We start from the raw sequence: 19,611 nt of genomic DNA on the forward strand, positions 1-19,611 counted from the left end.
TCGGAGCAGATTCCGCGTTTTCGGCATTCACTCGTGTGGCTGTGGACACGTCTCAGGCCGTGTCTCCTACTCGCTCCGGAACGACTATCTACATAAACCTCACAAGTTCCAGGCTCAAGGACGCCCATGGACAAGCAGGCTTCACACAAGAGTGGCAAGTGGCTATCTGAAATGACTCCTCGCACCTCGTATCCGTTAACTTTCGAAAACATCTCCGGTATGTGTGGAAAGTTGACACACTCGGGAAAACGGACATTTGTTTCTTCACGGTTTTCAAAACTCGGGAGGACACGCACGTGGATGCGCACGTCCTGGAGCCTCGGGGAAGCACTACAACTCCCAGAAGGCGGCGCGCGGGTCAGGAGGCCACTTCCGGGCGTACGTCGCTCTGTGGAGTCCGGGGTTAGCCGCTGCGGGGAAGACTCCCGGGTGCCGAGCGCGTGCAGGCTGAAGCGGGTGGCTGGCTGCGCGCAGCAGGGCGTCCGCTCGCCGGGATCAGGAACTGTTGGGACTCGCGCTCTCCCTTTTGAATTGCCTTGTTGGGGCCACCATGAGGCGCCTGGGCTCGGTGCAGCGGAAAATGCCGTGTGTGTTTGTGACGGAGGTGAAAGAGGAGCCCTCCAGCAAAAGGGAGCATCAGGTACCCAGGAGCGCTGGCGCCATTTGCAGCTGGCCTGAGCTGCCAGGCAGGCCCTCGCGTGGTGCGGATCCGTGGGGAGGTGCCGGGTGCGAGCCCCGCCCGCCTTGAGCTCCAGGTTCTTGTCCCTTCTTAGTTCTGAGGGAGGGCACCTGCGAGCGAGGTTTGCTGGTGAGCGATTCAGAGTTGACTCTCGCCAGGAAATTGAACCCTCCCAAACATGCTGCTTTCTTCTCCCTTTTGCACCTCTCAGTGGCCTTCCCCCCAGGGCCGAGGCCATCACCGCAGCCCAGGCGTTGCTGCTTTTCGAGATCGATCCAAAGTGGAAACGGCGGATGCACTTTAGCTGTGGTAACCTGGGAACCCAGGGCAGCGTTGCCATCCTCCCGCATTTAGGTCACTGAAGATCAGAGCTCATTTATGGTTAGCTGTTAATTATCTACTAGTATGATTCTGACTTTTGTTTTACTAGCTGAAGGTTTTCCATTGGCCTAGCGACGTGTTTTACACAATGGTGGGGCTTTGCTGTGTGGTAGTGCGTGAATACTAAGCACTGCGTTATCAGGATGATTCCTTGATATTTGGCAAACTCACTATCAGCAGAATCCCAGTTACGGGGTGTGTGCTGTCAGTTCGCAGGACATCAGTGTCGCTTGCAGCATCTCCTTCCTGCGCCTCGTCATTGACAACAGGCCTTGAGCTAATACACCCAGAGACCTCTAGGGCAGAGCCCCTGCTGTTATCTTTATTCAGCCTATCTAGGGCTTGACACTTGGTCAGCAGTAGGTGACTGCATTTGTTGGATTTAAAAGTGAACCCTGATGTCACTTCATGCTTGAGGCCTCTTGCTTCTTACGTCTGTTCTCTATATTCTCTTTTGCGATCACTTGACCGTTTTTTAATATTTCATGCCCTGATTTATGCACTGCCTCTTTCCTCTTCCGGAATGATCGTCACGTTCTTCTTGCCTAGTTGAAACCCTGCTGTTGCTGACCTAGTGGCTCTGGCTTTAGTCAGCCTTGTGCTGTGCATTGTTTACTGACGGAATCCATAGGAAATAGTGTGCTGGGGTAGTGGTACGGCTTTGTTAGAGGACTGTATTTTGCAAAAGTGCCATGTCTCCTCAGGGAACACTGGATCGTGAGGATGTTTGTAGCCTAGCACCTAACTGCTAAACATCCATGGCCCTCCGTGCGTCAGGCTCAGTCTCTGTAACCTCCTCAGAGTGAAGTCGCTGTGGCACTGGTCTGTTTCCTTCCAGAATACACCAACCACAATCCTATCTCCACACTCTTGCTCAGGCTATGTGTTTATTTTTTCCTCCTGCATCACCTCCACAGGGGTTTTAATGTTCCAAATAGGACCTTCTTCATAAAAAAAAAAAAAAACTTCAATCAATTTAATGATGCTAGTGATTTCTCTTCTACCCAGAAAATATAATGGGCCACACAATTGATACTCTTGAAATTGACACGTCTTGCTTTTCCAGTAGTAAATTCTTTGATGACAGAGAAGATCCTTGTGTACCTGTTAAAGTCTTCTGTAGTGCTTTGCACATGTCGCCAAGGAGTGGTAGATAACGTTCTTTTTTGTTAAAAAGATATATTTATTTATTTGAAACTCAGGGTTACAGAGAGAGAGACAGAGATCTTCCAGCTGCTGGAGCTTGATCAGTCTGAAGCTGGGACCACCTTCTGGGTCTCCCTCTTGGGGTAGAGACCCAAGGACTTGAGCCATCCTCTGCTGCTCTCACAAGCAGTAAGCAGGACACCAGATTGAAGTGGGAAGACCAGGACAGGAACCAGTGTCCATATGGGATGCCAGCACCAGCAGTGGAAGCTTAGCCTATTACATCATGGTGCTGGCCCCAGAACAGTCATTTATATACAACAACATGGTCATAGAAATCTGCTCCAGGGGATCTTTGATAAATATGCACACACACTTGCCTACACACAAAAGTTGAACACTATTGTTGGGTCAGACCTTCTGGTTGTAGCCCCACGTTATGCTGATGTGATACCCAGGCCGTAAGTTACTGTTTCCATTCAGAGTTATCTTAAATGTACTGAATCAGCACATGAATGAGACTGTTTTATAGTTTACCTAATTCTGTTTGAAATAGTGCTTCCACATTATTGGCCTTGAGTTTGTATAAACCTACATATTTATATTGTGCAGTGTTTTTCCACATTGTAAGAGTAAAGTTACTTAAAGTTGTTCATTAATAAAAAAATGTTCCTTTTTAGAAACGAAAATTCAGTTTAAAAAGTCATTAGGAAACCTATAATCTGGCTTCATACCCCTATAGCTACAAAACTATATCATAGAAAATAATAATTTTAAAAAGAAAAAAAAAATAGAAACTGTCTTCATCTTGGATGCTTTCTTGATGTGCCTTTTTAGTAGTAAAAAACAGTATCTAATTAACTACCAAAAAAACCTGAAAGGAACAAGAAGTGAGTACTCTGAATATAAAATCAAAAGACACGTGGAGTGATTCATAGTATTTTTAATAGAAGGAAAGTGAGTGAAGCAAAATCAGCCTCAGCTGTTGAGTACTCGAGGAAAAGATCTGAATTGAAATAGCACTTGGGTTTGCAATATGACATATCTAAGATGACATGGTAAATCGGCTTGGGCCATTAGAGGGCCATATTTCCTGGAGTACTCATTTGAGGTCTTACCACAAAGTTGTGCCACTAAAACTTTACACACTGCCTGCTTAGTTAAGGACAATTGCTTTTGTAGTCTAGTTGTTCAAACTTGGCTGCATCGGTACCCACAGAAACTTCTGATTTTGATATAAAGGGACTTGAAAATACAGCACTAACATTAACTAAATGGGGAAATCAGGTGATGAAAGAAAACTGTTAACAGACAAGACTTACTCAGAATCAAGAACAGTATTTATTTTATAGAGGCATTTTTTTGATTGCTTTTGAATATTTTACAAGTAAATAATGGTAAAAAAAAAACTTGATTGATACAGCTCAGAAATTTTAAGTTTGTTAGAAGGTCTTTCCAATATAAGAAGTCTCAGTTCGTGTAAAAACCCACCAGGGATTGATTGTCCTTTCAAACCAATCATGTATTTCCCCAGAGAGTGCTTGTTGAACTTTACAGCGTAGTTTATCACCTTAGAATGTAAAGCTGAATTTAAGATACCATACTGGAAATTAAGATGTTAGTCTTTTTTTTTTTAATTATTTATTATTTAACTTCATTAATTACATTGTATTATGTGACACAGTTACATAGTTACTTGGGTTCTCCCACCCCTCCCCAAACCCTCCCACCATGGTGGATTCCTCCACCTTGTTGCATAACCACAGCTCAAGTTCAGTTGAGATTCCCCCATTGCAAGCGTATACCAAACATAGAGTCCAGCATCTTATTGTCCAGTCAAGTTCAACGGCTTCTTAGGTATACCCTCTCTGGTCTGAAGACAGAGCCAGCAGAGTATCATCCCAGTCAATTGAAAGCTCCAACATACCATCAGCAAAAATTTACATCATTATGGAATTAATTGACATAGTAATGAGTAACCAATATGTTAAAAGTAAATGCGAGTTCTTAGCCACCTTCTGTGACCACCTCACCTACACTTCAATTTTAGTTTATACACAACATATAACATTCAAAACATAACATGTTATACATAACATCATATCATCTTAAATTAAGGCAAACATGTGGTATTTAACCTTTTGTGATTGGCTGATTTCCCTTAGCATTATGGTTTCCAGTTTGGCCCATTTGGCCACAAAGAACTGCATTTTGTTTTTTTTTAATAGCTGAGTAGTATTCCATGGAGTAGATGAACCATAGCTTTCTTATCCAATCCTCTGTTGATGGGCATTTTGGCTGCTTCCATGTTTTTGCAATTACTGATTGTGCTCTATGCTAGTCTTTGATGTGAAATTTTTAGATAGAGATGCCAAAATCCTTCACATTGGGTCTTAATATCACTTCAGTTTGGGCAACCAAGCATGATGGCAGCATTATTCAGAGATGGAATATTAGGGAAAGGCTTTTTTTTTTTTTTAATGTTATGCAGTTAATAAGGAAAAGCATGTGAGACAAATAAATCCAGAAAGTACAACTCTGATTTCTAAAGAAGCTATCCTGGGGCCAGCATTTTGGTGTAGTGGGTGACATCTCATGTGGACACAGTTTGAGTTTTGGCTGCTCCACTTCCTATCCAGCTCCCTGCCAATGTGGGTGGGAAAGCAATGGATGGTGGTCCAAGTTCTTAGGCTTCTGAATCCATGTGGGAGGCATGAAAGATACTCCTGGCTTTGGACAGGCCCAGCTCCAGCTGTTGGGGCCACTTGAGGAGCAAGCCAGCCAATGCAAAAACCTCTCTGTCTCTCCCTCTTGCCCTCTTTCTCTAACTCTGCCTTTCAAGTAAATAAATACATCGCTTTTTATAAAAAGATGGAAATGTCCTGGAAATTAATGTCAAGTATTTGAAGGTGAAAACTGCACTGAAAACAACTGGAATCATGCTGAACACAGATTGATGGTTCCATCTGAATGGGGAAGATGGTGGGTGATTTCTTGTTTATGCTTTTGTATATTTTTACAGATTTTGTCTAAGAACCATTTGTGCACTAACTTTGCTAACAAAAAATAAAAAGTACAAAGAAAAATTAGAAACAAACTATGACCATTCCCCCATCTGTACCTGCTGCTGTCTGAGAGTGGCTCAAGCAGAACGTCACCAGATCCCTGCTAGGACTCGCCAAGAACCAAACCGGAAGTGAGAAGTCAATTTTGTGTTTATGGAAGGAAGTCTCCTATATTGAAGAGTAGGTTTATTGCTGACAGACTGAAAATTATGAGTGGCAGATACTTGTATCGAGTTACCAGGAGCACCAAAGGAATCACTTGTTAGTCAAACACACGTTTTGGTTTTACTGGCAGTCAGCCGCAAGTGCACTGGCCTGTACTCTGTTGATCAAACACCTCGAGGGGATCATGATTGGGTGCCCTCGGTATCTGCGTGTTTAGAATTTAGCATTCCTTCCCTTCCGGTCTGCTACTGTATTGCCTGTTCAGAGAGTTCTTTCCTGCCCACCACTTCTGAGGCAGCACCTCACCCCTCTCTTCTCTCCCTTTGTTTTTCTCTTAAGCACTTAGCAGGCCTAACACATTTTTTTTTTACACATTTTGTTTCTTTAGTCTTCTTCACGTTCCATGAAAAGTGGAGATAATTTTTTTGGTTACTTGTGTATTTGAGAACCATGCGTTTCACACGTCTTTCCATATACAGCAGTGCTAAGGGTGTAGTGCCGCCTAGGACATGCGTCCTGGGTCATTGTGGAAGGCGAAGAGACGTAAAGAACACAGTTTCGTGGGATAATCAGGTATTGATCTGACAGTATAGATGGGAAGGGATGATTGGAGAATTTGACGGAAATGTTTATAAATTGAGTTGAAGGATAAACAGGAGACCATCTCTTGGAATGATAGAATCAAGAGCATTTCAGGTAAAAATGTCTGAAGACATAGAGGGTTTTTATCTTAAACCGATTTTCTCTTTCTCTTTTAAGCCATTTAAAGTTTTGGCAACTGAAACTATAAGTCACAAGGCATTAGATGCAGATATATACAGTGCAATTCCAACAGAAAAAGTGGATGGAACATGTTGTTATGTTACTACCTACAAAGGTAAAATATAATAATTCATTACAAATTGTACTTTTTCTTAATCACTTTGCAGATTTAAAAGGAGACATTTTATCTTCATAAACATTTAAATGTAAGAATAGTAGCAGACTTATTTGTTATGTATTGTGTTTTTTTCTCTAGGTGGAGGGAAAGAAAGTTTTATATACTTAGTACTCTTAAGGAACAAGGGGTATGATAAATGTTCCACACATGTTAGCTCCTTCCGTTTTTCAGATAAGGAAACTGAGGCTCAGTCAACTCAGCTAGGTTATGACCGTGTAGTTACTGAATGGTTTAACTGGTGCTGGAACCTCAGTTTGTCTCACTCTCCCTCTTGTTCTCCTTGCACTTATCCCACTATTATTTTCATCAGTTTTATTAGTATATTTTCATCAGTTTTTATTAGTAATATATTCATCAGTTTTTTTATTAGTATTCATCAGTTTTATTAACTCCAATTAAGTTCATGTAAATGTTCTTTTAAAGAGGTTGACACAAACAGAAATGATCAGCTATGTTAATAAGAAATGGATTGAAAAGAAAAAATATTCATCCTGATTGTTTCTGGCTAATAAAATTGTTTCTCGTTGCCAGCAAAGAAGCAGAACAGTTGGGCTGGCCCCACCTTTTGGCTGTTGTAGCTAATGCTGCTATGTGTAGGACAAAACGCGTAGCTCTTAGAGGCCCTGTCTGCAGGCCTTTTGAATATGTGCCCAGAGGAAGAATCAGTGGATCAAATGGTCATCCAGACTGACCCTTAAAACAATGCTTTAACTGTGGCAAATATACACAGATTTACCATGTTAACCATTTTACATGAACTGTTAGTTGTGTTCATATTGTGCTCTCTCACCAGTATCCATTTCCAGAAGACTAAATAACTTGCTGTGTTCCTTCCCCATTCTGCTTTTTGTCTCCATTAATTTCACTATTTTGGATACATTTTATAAGTGGAATCATGCAGTATTTGTCTTTTTGTGATTGACTTGTTTCATAGTTTGTCTCTGATATTAGCTTGCACCAGAAACTCATTTTTAAAGCTGAATAATATTCTATTGAGTGTACTTAGCACCTTTTGTCTATCCATTCAGCCATCAATGGACACTCGGGCTGCTCCCAACTTTTGTCTATTGCAAATGATGGTACGTGAATAGGGGTGGCTAGGCAACATGGCTTTTTGAGGCCCTGCTTCTGATTCTTGTGGGTATATTTGCAGAAGTATAACCACTACATCAAGTGGTAATTCTAATTTTAATATTCTTTGAATAATTTTATTTTTATTTGCAAAGTGGACTTAAGAGAGAAAGAGAAAGAGATCTTTCATCTGCTGGTTTACATTTCAAGTGATGTCAGTGGCTGAAGCTGAGCCAATCCAAAGCTACAAGAGCTTCTTGTAGGTCTCCCACATGGGTGTGGGGGCCCAAGGAGCTGAGCCATCATACCATTGCTTTCCCAAACCATAAGCAGGGAGCTAGATCAGTACTGGGGCAGCCAGGATCGAACCACACTGTACTACACCATAGTGCTTGTTCTTCTTTCTTAACTTTTCTTTGCTTTTTTTTTCTTTCTTCTAAGATTTATTTTTTTATGCAAGGTAGAGTTACAGAGAGAAGAAGCATGAAGACAGAGTAATTTTAATCTTGTTGCTTATTTGAAGGAGTGATGGAAAGAGGGATGGAGCTCTTCCAATCAATGATTCGCTCCCAACTAGCTCCATTGGCCTTCGTTAGGCCAGGGAGACCTGGGAGCTGGGCACTAGCTGAGTCACCCATTCTGTCGTAGGCTCAAGCACTTGGGTCGTCATTGGTGCTTTTCAGTTGCAGGGTGCAGGGCTGAGAAGCAGAGCACCTGGGACTTGAATGGGTCTCTGGTGCATGCATTGCATCATGCCATGGTTACCAACAGTGGCTCAATGCACTGTGGCACGGTGCTGGCCGACTGTTGTAATTTTTTGAGGTGTGACTACTGTTTATACTAGTTGCACCATTTTACATTCCTCCAGTAGTGTGCAGAGGTTCCAGTGCCTCCATATTATCATCACCACCTTTATTTTTTTTGTATTTTACTTACTTATTCTGATGATAGTAGGCATGGATATGAATTCAATGCATTATTTAGGTATTTACTAGTAAAAAGAACAAATGATTCATTCAACCTATGTTGACAATTTTAATCATTTTCTCTATATTATTTATCTGGAATTATATAGACCTTTATAGGATATATATAAATATATATATATATATATAATTTTTACAAACCTTTATATTTGAAGGAACTATAAAAGGTTTTTCAGGTCATTATATATTACTAAGAAATGTTAGCATGCATCACTATATGTGATTTTGCATTATGATAGCAGTTAAACAAGGTCGGGATTAAACTTCAAAGAAAGACTCACAGCTCCTGAAATCACCATGCCTGTAAATCCACATTGTATCCTGGTAAAATAGACATAGTATAGCAAGTATATTAAAAGTAAGCATGTGAATCACAACCCAGTGACTGTCTCAGGGAAGGGAGTCTGGCTGCCTGAATTGGCCCCCTGCTTTAAGGTCCTAGCAGGCCAGATGTGCAGATTCAAGACCCACTGGTGGTCGCAGGCAGCATCTTGGAAGCAGGGAATCTGAAAGCTGTCTCTGGTGCGGCATTCTGTGCTTCTGCTTATTGTGTGGGCATCTTGCTGTGTAGCCACCCACAGCTCCTGGGGGTCTCATTGTGGTCAGGTGCAACTCCTTGGTCTTACCTGTACCAGTAGAGGAGGCTGATACTGTGTCCTGGATCATGATGGGAGCAATAGCATTGATCAGTATGCTTCAGGCCTTGACCTGTGGTTGATCATGCAGGATACTTCAGCACCATGTAATGTTCGGGGGATATATGAATGGAATTATCTGGTTACCTTTTCATGTTATATAAGGGTAACCTGTGTTTCTTACAATGCTAGTTACTAATAAAATATTTTGAGACATCTGTATGAAAGAATATTATTTTTACTTTTATCTCATCATTTTTAATGTCATTTCATACTCATTAATTTTTAGCCAGAGAAATCAGTGTTCTCATAATGTAAATTGCTAGTTGGAATGTGTCTTAGACCGGGCACTTCCCTTAGTTTCCTAGGCTTGCTTTTTCTATTGAAGAAATGACCTACCATTTATTGGAAAACTTTTAGTCTGAAATGCCTTTTAAGATAAGTTTTGTTTGCCCCCTATACTTTTATTTTTTTATTACTTTTTCAGGTCAACCATACCTCTGGGCTCGACTCGATAGAAAACCCAACAAACAAGCTGACAAAAGATTTAAAAATTTTCTACGTTCAAAAGACAGTTCAAAAGGTTGGTGTTTTAGCTTTTTAAATAGCTGAGGTTTGTGGCTTTTTTTATTGCTATGGTTTTTCTATCCTTTGTATCCTGTATGGTTTTAACAATAAGCAAAAAGATTTTAATTAAACATTTTTATACATTAAAGTATATTTGAAAATATTATTTTGAAGTATTTTGCTGCTATTTCCTTGACTCTCATTGCAGTGTGAGTCTATTTTATTAAAGCATACAAATTATTACACTATAGTATGCTGAGTAACATTTTGATTTGGTATAAGAAAAATATGTAATTTTATAAATCAGATGCAAATCTCAGTATTTCTAGTAACAGTGAAGTGCCTTGGAATAGTAGATACCCATGTAGTTGTGAATCTGTATGTGTTTGTGAATATAATTTATGTTTATTAATAATGAATAAATTCATACACATTATAGAATATTGGCTAGTTTAGGTAGCCTGTTAAACTCTACATACAAAACATAATATGTTCAAAATTGGAAATTTAAACTGTTAGCACTCCAAGAGTTAATATTTGTTTTGGTGAATTGAACAATATTTTTTCATATCCATATATGATGTTATGAGGTTTTACCATCTGTTCCAACTTTGCATAGATTCTGTATATTTTTAAACTATAACTACATTTGAGGTGGTCTCTGTTTAGAGTTTTTTTGGAATATTGAAGAGGACTTCAAACCTGTTCCAGAGTGTTGGATACCAGCAAAGGAAATAGAACAGTTAAATGGGAATCCAATTCCTGATGAAAATGGACACATTCCTGGTATGAGATTTCTTTTTAAATGCGATTTGTGTGTTGAAAACATTTATTTTACTTGAAAGTCAGAGTTACAGATAAAGAGAGGGAGAGACAGAGAGGTCTTCCATCTGCTAGTGGCCTCCCAAGTGGCTGCAGCGGCCCGAGCTGGGCTGAGCTGAAGTCGGAGCCAGGTGCTTCTTCAGGACCTCTCGTGTGGATACAAGGGAACAAGACGTTGGGCTCTCTAAGGCCATCAGCTAGATCAAATTGAGCAGCCAGGAGTTGCACCTGTACCCAGATGGGATACCAGCGTTGCAGGTGTAGTACTAGCCTGCTGTACCACCGTGCCGACCCAGAGCACACACACCATGTCCCTGAAATTGGAGGGACGGTGAAAAGAAGACATTAAAATGTGTTAATGCTGTGTCTTAAAACAATTTTCAATCCTTACAGAGATAGGGTGAATTTGTAAGGAAGAGACTGGTGGGTACTCTGTCGTGGAATAATCAAATGATTAATCCTAAGAAAATCATCTTAAAAATTCTGTGGTTTTTTTTTTTTTTTAATCTTTAAATGATAGGCTGGGTGCCAGTGGAAAAGAACAACAAACAGTATTGCTGGCATTCTTCTGTGGTTCATTATGAATTTGGAATTGCCTTGGTGTTAAAGCCCCATGCTGCAGATCCTGGGGTCTTGGAAATAAGCGCAGTACCACTAGCAGACCTCTTAGAACAAACACTGGAGCTCATAGGAACACATATCAATGGAAATCCATATGGTGAGTGAACTCTGTCCCATTTTAATAACTTTTATAGCCAGATATATAGAAGATTTTTCTGGACAACTTTAAAAGTATACACACTGTAGAAAAGTTTCTCTTTTCTTTCCACATTATTTTTTGTCTTGTTAAACTTTTCTATTTATATAAAGTGAACAAATTTCATATATTTCATGTATAGTTTTACAAGCATAATAGTTCTTCCCACTCTCCACTCCATCCTTTTGGGCTATGATGAAATACCTCATTGTGGTTTTGATTTGCATTAATTTACAATTTATTTGAATCACCAATGTCCACTTTTTCATATGATTGTTGGTCATTTGCATGTCTTTGAGAAATGTCCATTCATATCCTTTCCCCATGTTTAAATTTGATTATTTGGGTTTTTTTTTTTTTTTTTTGCTCTTGAATTGAGTTCCTTATTTATCCTGCCTCTTAATCCTGTGTAAGTATTTCTCTCCTATTCTATTGGTTATGTCTTTGCTCTTGTTTCTTTTGTTGCACAGGAGCTTCTTTGTTTGACATAATCTCATTTGTCTATTTTCACTTTGTCACCTGCGCTCTTGGGGTCATCACCTGAAAAAAAAGTCTGCCTGTAAAATGTCTTGAAGGTTTTTCTCTTATTTTCACAATAGCCTATTACATACATCAAGAGCAAAATAAAGAGGTCATGGGGCTGTTTTGGTGACATAGCACACTAGTCCTCTGCCTGTGGCACTGGTATCCCACATAGGAGCCAGCTTGTGCCCTGGCTAGTCCACTTCTGACCCAATTCCCTGCTAATGGCCTAGAAAAGCATCGGAGGAGGCCCACGTCCTTGTACAGAACAGAGAACAGGAGAAGCTCCTCCACTTAACTTGAGACTGGCCCAGCTCTGGCCATGGTGGCCATCTAGGGAGTGAACCAGTGTGTGGAATTATCTCCTCCCCACTGCCCTTTTTCTTCCCAGTAATTCTGACTTTAAGTAGGAAACAGCAACAACAAAAAACACACTATAACCTGAAGGCTGCAAACATGACAGAGTACTCTGATTTGATTAGTACTTTTTTTTTTAAGGATTTATGTATTGAAAAGGCAAGTTAGAGATAGAGAAATACATGGAGAGATATCTTTATGGACAGATTCACTCCCCAGATGGCTGAAATGGTTGGAACTAGGGTAGTCCAAAGCCAGGAACCAGGTGCTTTTACTGGGTCTCCCATGTGGCTACAGGGACCCAAGGAACATCCGCCACTGCTCTTCCTGGTGCATTAACAGGGAGCTGGATTGGAAGTGGAGCAGCTGGGATTTGAACCAGCACCATATGGGATGCCAGGACTGCAGGCAGTAGCTTTACCCACTATGCCACAGTGCCAGCCCTTGATCAGTACATTATACCTTTATCGGAATGTCACACTGTACTCCATAAACAATAATTTTTAAACAGAAGTTTAAGAAAGTTTGAGATGGACGGGTTAACAAATATTTCACATATTAACTGGTTATATCAAATTATACTGTATCACCTAAATCTGTACCATTAAAGTAAGTTGTAAAAACCACACACTAAAAAATGACCAGTTAAACATTGTTTCTCAACATTGTATCTATTTTTTAACTTTATCTTCATGAAAGCATTTATATGACTAACATTTTGATCCTTATTCTTTCCTAAAAGAACTTTATACAACTATAATTACACAGGTGTAGTTTTCATTGCTTTTCATAAGTATGGTGAGAAGCCCAAAAATACACCTACCATGGCTGGGTAATTGTTTGTTACTTAAAATAGGCAAAAGTAAAGAATTTGCAGTGAAGCACTATTTACCAGAGCTAAGATATGTAGTGAGCCTTGGTGTTCAATGATTGGTGAATGAACAAAATGGTATGTGCAGTATATTTCGACATGAAACAGTGGAAGTCCTTGACAACAGTACAAATGAATGGAACCAGAAGTCATGTTAAATGAAGTAAGCCGGGGAAAGAGAAATACTGCGTGTTCTTTCCCATACGTACAAATGAAGGGGAAAAAGCTAACAAACTAGAGGCTGGGAGCTGAACAGTCTGTACCAAAACAGATGGAAGTAGTAGGTTTTACTGTTAGAAAGCACATGGGCAACTGAAATTCAGAATGATATAGACTGGAGGGCTGGAAGGGAGAAGCTGCTAACTACAGACATGAGGAAACTGTACCATTACATCACTTCAGTGCATCTGTGTGTAAAAGATTGCACAGTAAGTGGTAGAAAATGGATAACTTTGTTAATAGAACTTTTTTTTTTTTTTTTAGATTCATTCATTTTATTACAGCCAGATATACACAGAGGAGGAGAGACAGAGAGGAAGATCTTCCATCCGATGATTCACTCCCCAAGTGAGCCGCAACGGGCCGATGCGCGCCGATCCGATGCCGGGAACCCAGAACTTCCTCCGGGTCTCCCACGCGGGTGCAGTGTCCCAAAGCATTGGGCCGTCCTCGACGGCTTTCCCAGGCCACAAGCAGGGAGCTGGATGGGAAGTGGAGCTGCCAGGATTAGAACCGGCGCCCATATGGGATCCCGGGGCTTTCAAGGCGAGGACTTTAGCCGCTAGACCACGCCGCCGGGCCCAATAAAACTTTTTTTAAAGATTTATTTATTTTTGGGGCTTTCCAATAATAATAAATCTTAAATATATATATATATATAAAGATTTATTTATTTTTTTGGAAAGGCGAATATACAGAGAGGAGGAGAGACAGAGAGGAAGATCTTCCTTCTGCTGGTTCACTCCCCAAGCAGCTGCAACGGCTGGAGCTGAGCCAATCCGAATACAGGGGCCTCTTCCAGATCTCCCATGCGGATGCAGTGTCCCAAAGCTTTGGGCCATCCTCGACTGCTTTCCCAGGCCACAGGCAGGGAGCTGCATGGGAAGCGGAGCTGCCAGGATTAGAACTGGCGTCCATATGGGATCCTGGTGCGTTCAAGGCGAGGACTTTAACCACTATGCTATTGCGCTGGTCCCATGTTAGTAAAACTTTTTAAATGAAAAAAGAAATTGGCAATACCATATCAGGTATCAGGATATATATGATGATGAATTGAATACTCCAGGGACTCAATGGACTATTGATAGGGGATTGAGAATATGGACATAGGTCCTGAGAGCTGTAGTACCAAAATTGTATACAGAGAGTAGAGGAGCTTGATTGGCAGATGTAACGAAGCTAAATTAGTAATTATACAGGTATCATAGGGGGTGGCTGTTGGGCAAAATGATAGCTGATTGTGACTAATGGGGTAGAACAGGGGTTGGCAGACATTTCTGCAGAATGTCGAAGAGTAGTTACTTAACCTATGTGGGCCACAGGCAGTACTTAAATGAATGGATGTGACTGAGTTCCTTTGAAACAATCTGCAAAAACATGTTTCTCTGATCTTGGTGTGCAAGTCACAGTTTGCTATCTCACTGCAGAGTACATACACAGAGGTGGACTGTAGATGTCTTGGACTTCGGTTCCAATTTGATAATTTAAGGACAACAGATGAGAACAGGACCCAAACCACTGGGATTCTATTCTCTTCAGGAACACCAAGTAAATAAATAAATGTTTTGTTCCTAAATGTTTAGAAGACTTTTGATTTAAGGGGATTTTTTTAGCCTTTGTTAGATCCTTTGAATGAATATGGCTAATGGCAAATTTTACCATTCAGGGATAGGAAGCAGGAAGCATCCGTTACATCTTCTTATACCACATGGAGCATTTCAAATAGGAAATCTTCCTGCATTGAAGCACAGTGATCTACTGTCCTGGTTTGAAGGTTGCAGAGAGGGCAGAATTGAAGGAATAGTATGGCATTGCAGTGCCGGCTGTTTAATTAAGGTAAGAACAAAAACTAATTTGTGTATTTAGGTGTTGGTATCATGCTAGAGGAAGTAAAAGCAACAGATTCTCTCCAAGCTGCAGCATTGCTAACTGGCGATAAAGAAGTGTAGTATCGTACACTCACATTCCACCATTGTTGTATGCCACGACGGTGTTTCCTGACGTATTGTGGGCTCACTGGTTACAGATGTGCTTCACAGTTAAAGTGACACTATCTGTCCCCTTCTGGAAATTCATGCTATACAATAGTGTTCTGAGATATCCCGTATTTAACTTTAATTCAGTATCTGCCACACTTATTTGATAGGATTTTTGAATAACAACAGTGCCAAGAAGTATTTCTGATTAAAAAATCTGACACTCAAAAAGTTTCAAAATTAAAACTTTTTGAGACCAGATATCCAACTTTCAGATTTCAGATTTTGGATTTTTGGACTAGGGAATACTCAACCTAGTCTCTCTTGGGTTTGTTTTTGGATGTCTTACAGGGAGCTGAATTTCATCATGTTCAAAATTGCACCTAACTAACCCCCCTGACTCCAAAATTCAGTGAAAAAACAAACACCACAAACAACCAAAACCTTTGTTTATTATTTCGAAGCACTCCTTCTGTTACTTTATACACACAGGTATCGGTTCTTAAAGGTTCTAAGCTGTCCAGTCCATGGCCTTCTCAACCACTCGCTATTTAATCCATGACCTGTGCTTGAATGTTATTCTCCTACGTAGCATCTGTCTTACTCCGTGTATCGTGCACAAAATGTGTATCTTCCTTGTATAATACTGTTGTTACTGTAAAAATTTTCATGATCTTATCCCTGTGTAATTTTCCAGAAATACTCCATATATATCCCAAGTCCTAAACACACTCAGTTTTATGTTCTAACCATATTTAACCACTTGCAACTAAAGCAGAACTTATGGCTCTGTCATAGAATATTCCCTTTGGTTTGAGTGCCTCTCTTCCTGCTAGCTTCCATAATCACTAGTGAACTGTACTAAAATTTTATGGTGCTCCCAGTTATTTTCCTGGCTATGTTTTCAGATACTAGAAATAGAGTAAAAAAAAAAAAAAAACAATTCTCTGCTTTCATAAAACTCACATTCTAATGGGGAAGATAGACATTAAACAAGTAAATATGTAACATTTTAGTAGAACAGTTATAAAAACAAGCAAGAAACAAATTAAGACAAAGTAGAGCCTTCCACAGTGCCTGGCAAATAATTAAAACTTTAACTGTTTATTTAAGTCAATGTAGATACTATGCAGAGGCTATACCTAAGACCTTTTTCTCTCTCTACAGGTCCATCGGCATCATCTTGGTTTAACCTGGCCAATTCCAGATACTTACATGAATTCAAAGCCAGTTGTTATCAACATGAACTTGAACGAATATGACAGTACCTTTGATACTAGATGTTTGTTTAGTGACTTTTCAAAAATAGATAATCAGAAATTTGGTAGGCTCAAAGACATAACACTTGATGTATAAACTGAAGTGCAATTAAAATTAGCTTTGGTACTATATTTGAATCCTAATTCTGTGCTCAAAAAGGTGTAAATATTGTGAAACATCAATATGTCTTCTAATTTTTGAAAAAATGATTTTTCCAGATGCAGATACTCATTCAGTCTTTTATTTGACATTGACACATTTTAACCCCTGGACATACAAATATAAGTAACAGTAAGTCCCCAAGGCTGTATAAAAGGTAAATTCTGTTCACTTTAAGGACAACAAATGAAAGCATCTGAGAATCTTTACATATATATAAGTATATACAAATCATAGTTGTGAATGTTACAGATGTTAAAGTTTACCTTCATACTATTAACAACAAAAAACCTTAATGCAACCATTATGAACATAGAAAAACTATTTTATCCTAGCTTAATGAAAAATCTAAGTCCTCAAAATATACTTTTCCACTAAGATAAAATTCCAAAAAATTTTACTTAATAAAAATTTCAGTTCACATCTGCAATGATATGGTATAGAGATGAAGAAATTCTTCAGTCCAGATTTGCTTAATATCCTATAAAATTTTAACTTATAAATAAGTAAAACTACGATTATTGATGGACCTTAATATATAGGGAAATTATCAGGACTTTCTTCATTTTCATACTGTTCAGAAGTAACAGGGCTAGTTAATTCAACACCAAACTGCTCAGAAATTTTTTTTAATTTTTCTTCTAAGAGAATATTTTTTTTAACTTCTTCCTTATAATTATATTTCAGATCTTCAATTTCTTCAAAAAACGAAGGATCAAAATTTTCCAGTTCTTTCTTCAGCTTTTTAACTTCTTCCTAATGGAAATATATTATCTTTAAAAGTCATGTATACGAATACAATTTTTAGTTCAACTAAAGACATTTAATCGTAAGTAAGAAAGCCAAAGTAACCTAAATAGTCAGTGTTATAGATGCAGTATTTTCTTAAGATTGTTAATAAGGTGTCACTGTACAATATAAATAAATAACTTATAATTGTCAAACAATGTATGCTGTAAGTTTGACTAACAGTTGTACAGTTTTTAGAGTATAATAGCATTCAATGTAATATATTCATTGAGAAATGAAAAATGTTCAACACAACATGGATATTTTGGTTGAGATTTTATTTAAATTAATTTATATTTCCTCTTTACAAGATGCTAATTGTTAATGAGTAGTGGTCAACTTTCCTAAATTTATTTATGATCAGGGAAATCCTGGTACTTCTGACTGTCCAAGTTAGGCATCTGGTTTGAGCATTAATGATTATTTAGAAGAGCCTATTCCATGCTGTTTGGTTCAATTACATTGCCTTAAAAGGGGAAAATCATAATAAAATGTTTTCAGGGAAAAGTAAACCTTAAGAAGCCTAAAAAACAACTTGAAGGCACCACCCGCAAAAGTTAAATTAAAGAAAGTATCCAAGTAATGAGCTATATTTGTTACAATTAAAAAATAAATTTGCTCTATTGTTGCATGCGATTTTTTTTTTGTTTAATATTTTAACATAGGTGAACATAAGGAAATTGGCAGTAGCAAAGTTGAACACTTTTTAGTATAATATGTACTTCCAGGACTTGACAGGATATGTCCTTAAAACTGAAAGATAATAATAAAAATAGTTTTCTACAGTGTTTTTCATAAAACAGTATACAAAATTAGATATAATTATATAATTACCTTTAACTGTAGCTTTTCTAGATTTTCTGTTTTAAGCTGTGCCTTTAGGTCTTTTACCGTTTCCTTTAGTTGATCAGTATCTGTCAAAAATGATAAAGATTAGACTCAGCTTTTTCCCAGGTGGAGTAAGATCAAGACAAAGAATATGTTTTGGAGAATAAGCAGAAAACTAGAGCCTGAAAAATATGATTCTGGCAGCTGAACCCCTCTTCAGGCTGTGACGTGTAGAATTCCATAGCAAGTTTCCTGCTTCGGGCGGGCCATCCTCCCGAAGCATTGGGAGAATGTGCAGCGAGTGAGAATCTCTCTGGACCTCACTCTGCCTGCTTTTCATGTTAGAAAAGTAACTAAAACGTTCATAAATGAAGCTATAAAGCAGGAGACATTTCCCCACAAAGCAAAAATCAAAGAATTAATGGTCCTAGTACTTGAATAAATTATATGTACTGATAAAAACAAAATCTGATAGACAACTGAAATGACAGTAAACCAATCAGGAAATATAGATGTTCAGGGACCAATGTTGGGGCCCAGTGGATGATGGTACTGTCAGTGAGACTGGCATCTCTAGGAATGCCAGCTTGTAGTTTCAGCTGCTCCATTTCTGATCCAACTCCAGTACAGCACCTGGGAAAGCAGTGGAAGATGGCTCAAGTAGTTGAACCCAAGTAGAAGAGCTGTTGGGGCCATTTGGGGAATGCATGAGCAAAGGGAAGACGTTTCCCCCTGACTAACTGCCTTTCAGATAAATTACGAAACATGGGTGTTGAAATAAAGGCACCCGAAAGTAACTTGAAGTTCTTTTCCTGACACCTACTCCTAGAATCACAATGGGCATGGCTGTTCAAACCACTAACAGTGCAGAGTTCAGTTTGCTCACTCAAGTGTTAATGCTTGCTCTTTCCAGATCTTCCTAGTGCCTCTAAGGAAAGGACAGTCCTGATTTCCTTCTACTCCCTCCTCAGCAATCCTGAAGGAAGGAAGAGAAGAATATGTACTCTAATGGTCAGGAGACTACCATTCCTTGAGCCATAATCCCCAGCAGAGTTCGTATGTTAGAGGTCACTAAGTAAACAAGATGAGGATTCTTCCTCTCTGGGAGCAGCATGTGTGTGTCATGTTACAAGAGATGCTTTGCACATCTCCAGTCTCGAAAATGGCAGTAATCCATGTCTGCCCCACTGCCATTGCACCTGCTGTTCAGTCCATGACTGGGATGAGCCACAAGGCCCTTCAGGAGAGTCTCGTTTTTACTTCCAAGAGGAAAAGAAATAAGCAGCCCAGCTTGGCCACAAAGCTAAGCTTTCACCTGAAACTCTGTTAGGTGTTGGGAACTTGCCTACGTCAATGAAGTTGGTACTTTACCCCTCATAACAGAAACAAAAACAATGGAACATCCAAAAACCAAAT

At 39.3% G+C, this 19,611-nt stretch overlaps 3 protein-coding genes across 6 annotated transcripts in view; 1 reads left to right on the top strand and 2 right to left on the bottom strand.

Annotated features, from left to right (window-relative positions):
• The window catches only part of C15H12orf50 (chromosome 15 C12orf50 homolog), a 28,842-nt gene extending 28,615 nt beyond the window's left edge, over nt 1-227 (bottom strand). Inside the window, exon 1 of the mRNA XM_012926353.2 lies at nt 186-227. Within this exon, the coding sequence (XP_012781807.2) occupies nt 186-212 (27 nt within the window). The 5' untranslated portion in view covers nt 213-227. The remainder of the gene's footprint in view (nt 1-185) is intronic.
• On the top strand, nt 220-16,748 carry RLIG1 (RNA 5'-phosphate and 3'-OH ligase 1). 4 transcript variants are annotated; one of them, XM_058673779.1, is made up of 7 exons: nt 220-357; nt 6,196-6,313; nt 9,556-9,651; nt 10,305-10,421; nt 10,978-11,175; nt 14,850-15,019; nt 16,327-16,734. In XM_058673779.1, exons 1-7 carry the CDS (start codon nt 220-222, stop codon nt 16,513-16,515), a joined length of 1,026 nt encoding a protein of 341 aa, XP_058529762.1. In that variant the 3' UTR covers nt 16,516-16,734. The 4 variants fall into 4 exon arrangements, with proteins under 4 accessions (XP_058529762.1, XP_004583133.2, XP_058529764.1 ...); XM_004583076.3 differs by lacking the exon at nt 220-357 and adding an exon at nt 452-640 and having other exon boundaries at nt 16,327-16,748; XM_058673781.1 differs by lacking the exon at nt 220-357 and adding an exon at nt 4,766-5,188 and having other exon boundaries at nt 16,327-16,748.
• Nucleotides 16,749-16,771: 23 nt separating this feature from the next.
• CEP290 (centrosomal protein 290) overlaps nt 16,772-19,611 on the bottom strand; it is a 69,009-nt gene continuing 66,169 nt past the window's right edge. Inside the window, exons 52-53 of the mRNA XM_058673782.1 lie at nt 18,202-18,281; nt 16,772-17,334 (exon numbers count right to left, since the gene is read on the bottom strand). Coding sequence (XP_058529765.1) covers nt 17,110-17,334; nt 18,202-18,281 — 305 coding nt within the window. The 3' untranslated portion in view covers nt 16,772-17,109. The remainder of the gene's footprint in view (nt 17,335-18,201; nt 18,282-19,611) is intronic.

Source organism: Ochotona princeps, chromosome 15, assembly GCF_030435755.1.
Source record: "Ochotona princeps isolate mOchPri1 chromosome 15, mOchPri1.hap1, whole genome shotgun sequence".
In the NCBI taxonomy this organism is placed as follows: domain Eukaryota; kingdom Metazoa; phylum Chordata; class Mammalia; order Lagomorpha; family Ochotonidae; genus Ochotona; species Ochotona princeps.